This window comes from Hyperoodon ampullatus, assembly GCF_949752795.1.
Source record: "Hyperoodon ampullatus genome assembly, chromosome: 13".
In the NCBI taxonomy this organism is placed as follows: domain Eukaryota; kingdom Metazoa; phylum Chordata; class Mammalia; order Artiodactyla; family Ziphiidae; genus Hyperoodon; species Hyperoodon ampullatus.
The window spans coordinates 31,396,412-31,397,678 of NC_136926.1; the positions used below are offsets into that span (position 1 = coordinate 31,396,412).

The following is a 1,267-nucleotide window of genomic DNA, read 5'->3' on the forward strand; positions in this document are numbered from 1 at the left end:
CACATATTTATCTATTTATCATCCCTCTTTTCATCCATCAATACTTGTATGTTTTTGGATGTGTTTGTTTTTTCTTTTGAGGTGGTTGTTTTTTGAGTTTTGATAACTGCCGGAGTCCAGCTCCAGCGAGTCCAGGGATACCCGAGGGATGGATAGCGTCAGTGAAGGAAATAATTCTATTACACTTCTTAAAGTATCAGCATTGCATGTTTCTCTTTCTCATTTCTTTATTCTTCATTCTTCTTCTGTTGTTTACAATCACAGGTTTATATATTGTAGTTGATTACATTACCAGGTACGTGGCCAAACAATCTTAGCACAATCAAACCTCAAAATGTTGTATAAAGATTTTTTTTTTTAAAAAAAAAACAGCTGGCAGCTTTATTGCATTGAGGAAGGGGACAGATTGCTCAGGAGCTCTTGGTGGGGCGGGTCCACTTCCTCTTCACCATCACAGGCTTCTGGCTATGCAGGATGGCACTGGCTCTGCGGATGGCAGCCATACGCAAATCCGGGCGGTACTTGTTCTTTCGGATCATGTGCCGGATGCTGCTGAGGGTGGCCCGGGCGTTCTTGTTGATGGTGGTCCGCACGTAAGAAGTGGCCGGCTTTCGCTGGCCGGATCTCCGCTTCATGACCACCACGACCCCTTTGCTGTCCGCCGCCGGCTCCACGCCCACAGTCTTGCGGTGAATGAGCCCGTTGTAGCGAAAAGAGTTGCGGGCCTTCAGGTTATTGGGTTCAGTGCTGTACGTCTGCTTATTCCTCTTGATCAAGAAGCTGGAGCAGTTCCGCATGACCATCCATTGCAGATGCGCGGACATGGCGGCAGCACCTCTCGTGGCGGCGGCCGGATACGGAAAGAGTATAAAGATTTTTTAAAACAAATATCCCCTAGTTTCTAGATGTCCTATTAAAATATTTCCCCAAGTTCCCATTAATCACAGGTTGTTTCTTAGTAACCAAGTCAAGCAGTTATATGATTATTTCAATTGTAAAAGTTGGAGCTACTTGTTCCTATTTCTCTTCTTGCATGGGCAACCTATTACAATGGTTCCATGAAAATATTTACAATATACCCTGCATGCTCTTTCTCGTTGTTTCCTTCAACTGAGACAGCGTTTTCTCCCTACCCTAGCAACCAATTCTGCTCTAGTCATTTGCTTTTCTATAATTAATCTTCCTTTATAATAGAACCATAAATTTCCTATGTCATCAGAAACTCCGGCCCATGGCCATAACTCCATACTAGAGGGTGTTTTTCATA

At 43.9% G+C, this 1,267-nt stretch overlaps 1 protein-coding gene across 1 annotated transcript; it reads right to left on the minus strand.

The window, feature by feature from the left end:
* Positions 1-369: 369 nt before the first annotated feature.
* On the minus strand, positions 370-860 carry LOC307062071 (large ribosomal subunit protein eL28-like). Its single transcript, XM_079717555.1, has one exon. The coding sequence runs from the start codon at positions 822-824 to the stop codon at positions 411-413; it is 414 nt and encodes a 137-aa protein (XP_079573681.1). The 5' UTR covers positions 825-860; the 3' UTR covers positions 370-410.
* Between the last annotated feature and the right edge of the window lie 407 nt (positions 861-1,267).